The sequence below is a fragment of the Orycteropus afer genome, unplaced genomic scaffold (genome assembly GCF_000298275.1).
Source record: "Orycteropus afer afer isolate SDZICR_OR568_19922 unplaced genomic scaffold, OryAfe1.0 scaffold00026, whole genome shotgun sequence".
NCBI lineage: Eukaryota > Metazoa > Chordata > Mammalia > Tubulidentata > Orycteropodidae > Orycteropus > Orycteropus afer.
Window position 1 is genome coordinate 15,767,931 of NW_006921613.1, and position 3,277 is coordinate 15,771,207.

The window sequence follows — 3,277 nt, forward strand, 5'->3', positions numbered from 1 at the left end:
CAAGATGATAGCTTCACAAATAATATTTTACTTACAAATTTCTAAAATGAGTTAAACCCCCAACACTCTACATAACATGACCATATAAATAAAGATAAGTTGCCTTTTTGAAATCACTACATCTCAGTTTATTAAAATTTCAGTATATTTAAAACATAAGTCAGGCATGTTGGCTTGTTTCTGGGTCCCCTTTGCAGATCTGCTTCCTATTATATCTGACACAGAGACCACAGTACACACAGTGTTGGAGAGTTGAGAAGCAATAGCCTGGAAAATCAAGAGGAATGCGTTACAGTCCTAGTTCAACCACCAATTAGTCACCCTAGGCAAGTCACCTGTCAAAGCTTTCATTTCCTCATTAAAAACAATAAATAGGTTAGACTTGTTCTCTAAGGTCCTCTCCAGTGCTGTGATTCTAAAGCGCCTTGTAGGTTCATCTCAGATGATATACATATTCTGTTTACGTTAAATCCCTTCTGACACATTTATTATCAGAAACTATCCACAAATGAAGTCTGAATTATTAAAATGTTTTAACCTCTCCATAGGGAAAAAAATTACTCCATATTTTTCAAGTCAGAAACAGTAATTCAAAACTCAACTATAATATTCTAAACTTTCTTAGAGTAAGATGACAGAATCATAAAACTTGTCCACAGCATTGAACCTAGAAATAATTAGCATTCTAATTATACATATAATGTTAATACCAAAAAGCATTTGAGAGAGAAAAAACAACTTTTTATGAAGCATGTTTAGATGACAATTACTCCACAACATCTGTACATTCAGAACTTGCGAACAGAATGTTAACAAGCTGGAGGAAAAGTGTAACCCAAACTTCTTTATCCAGAGCCAAAAAGATTCTGAATTTCCTAAAGACACAGTTTGAGGAAGAAAAAAGAATTATCCCCCATCTCCCCACCCTCTAGTTCCAAACGTGTATTTTAAATTATGCACATTCTTGGTAATATTTTGTAGAAAATACTGGTACCCCGATACAAAGACAACTTAACTTAGTATTTCCTCTTTAATTTGTTCTTTATAGCAGACATGTTAATTTCATTTTGAACATGGTATGCTAAATATCCTGAGCTTCCAGGAATGAAGTCATGTAGCTCCCCAAGGAATTTCTTCATGGCATCAACTGATATATAACCTACAAAATAAAATCAGGAAAAAAAAAATATATATATATATATATATATATATATATATATAAATCTTATCATGCTGTCTACTTTCTAGTATTTTTGATTTATTAGAGTTAAGGTTTCTAAACAATTTTTAAGAAGTGAAAAGAAGAAATAATAACAATAAGATTTTCCATGAAACTTGATAATTATCAGGGAAAACACCCCAACTCTTTTAAAGCACAGATACTTAATTAATCACTTTGACTATATTGAGAGTGTGATATCCAGGTTGGGGCTGGGACACAAAAGTACCAGACCATAATGACTGGGAAGTGTATCTGGCTTAGGGTATAATTACTCATAACTAGCTACTAACACCATAAACTGCTCATCTTCCTTAGTAGAGCAATCAACACTTTCTTTCTTTTAAATTTTTATTGTGATTTGGGTGAAAGTTTACAGAGCAAATTCATTTCCCATATGGCAGTTCATACACATTTTGTCTCATGACATTCACTGCAGTTTGCCACAGCTCTATTCCCATTTCCTCCCCATAGTTACCTCTTCCCTATGTCCTTCCCTCCCACACACTCCTGCCCCCCAAGCTGTCTCCCTGGGCATACACTGCCCTTTGATTCTCCCATGACTGATCTCTCCAAGGAGTATATCTACTGAATGTAAATATTCAGCTCATATGCCTGTCTTTTCTTTGGCTGGAAGCCACAGAAGTGGGTTCAGTTTCAGAGCTAAAGGGCAGCTAGGGGCCATAGTCTCAGGGGTTTCACCAGGCTCTATCAGACCAGCAAACTTGGTCCTTTTTTTTTTCATGATTTTGAATTTTGTTCCACATTGTTCTCCCACTCTATCCTGGATCTCCTACATAGATACCCCCACCCCCACCCCGAGTGACTGATAGTGGTAGCCAGGCACCATCTAGTTCTGCTGGTCTCATAGTCATACAGGCTGAGGATCGCATGGAGTACCAGTCCCTTGGACTAATTCTTTCCACGCATCTTTGATTTTCTTTATTCTTCTTTGTTCTGGATGAGGAGAGACCCCTTGCTGCATCTAGATGGCCGCTTGCAAGCTTTTAAGATTCCAGTCACTACTCACCAAAGCAGGATGTGGAACAATGTTTTTGTGTAGTATGTTATGCCAATTGAGCTCGATATCTCCTGTGACCATGGTCCCGAGCCCACAGGTCCAACTATTTGCTCCTTCTGGGTAGCTGCTTGTGGCCAAGAAGTCATCACAACCTTGTCCCTTGTCACCTCTATTACATACACAGACATTCTTACAGAACATACAACTATGCTTTGTAGATATATCATCTGTCAACCCTATACATGATCATGGGCACATTCCCCCTTGCCTAGACATACCTGATCGTTCAGCCTGTCCACCCATCTATCTACCCTATGTCAATGTTTGCCATCACTGACAACACAGTACTGTATGTACAATAGAGTTTCATCTTTGTTGTCTATTATCTCCCATGTACCTCTCTCTGTCTTCCTCTCCCTCAGTGCCATTGTGTTGACCACTCACATTTGGTGCATTGCCCTTTCCTTCACCTAAATCAATACTTGTCTCTACCTATCTAGCAGTGCTCCCTCCCCTCCCCTTCCACCCCCGGTAAACAACAAAGAAAGTTTCCTTCAATATATAAATCTTTCTTTGACTTTTCACAATAGTAGACTAATACAATATTTGTCCTGTGATTGATTTGTTTCACTCAGCATAATGTCCTCCAAGTTCATCTACATTATGCACTGTTTCACAGATTCTATGTTATTCTTTAGGGTTGCAGAGTATTCCATCGTGTGTATGTACCTAGTTTGGTTATCCTTTCTTCTGCTGATGGGTACCTAGGTTGTTTCAGTCTTTTTGCTATTGTAAATATAGAACAGTCAACACTTTCTTGCACTGCTAACATTGAAATAACATTCTTTAACCAAAAAAACTGATGGGAAAATTTGTATTACTGCTTAGTCAACAAATGGTATGAATGTGAATAATTTTGATGCCATTAATAATCTGAAATAAATATGAGGAGTATCAAAAGGAACACTTATAATGGGGACAACTTAAGGACTCAATGACTTTAAGCAATACTAATTTGATAGCAGCTCTGGTAGCAT

At 37.4% G+C, this 3,277-nt stretch overlaps 1 protein-coding gene across 1 annotated transcript in view; it reads right to left on the minus strand.

The window, feature by feature from the left end:
- Positions 1 to 1,016: 1,016 nt before the first annotated feature.
- The window catches only part of TERB2 (telomere repeat binding bouquet formation protein 2), a 26,328-nt gene continuing 24,067 nt past the window's right edge, over positions 1,017 to 3,277 (minus strand). Inside the window, exon 7 of the mRNA XM_007935230.1 lies at positions 1,017 to 1,159. Within this exon, the coding sequence (XP_007933421.1) occupies positions 1,017 to 1,159 (143 nt within the window). The remainder of the gene's footprint in view (positions 1,160 to 3,277) is intronic.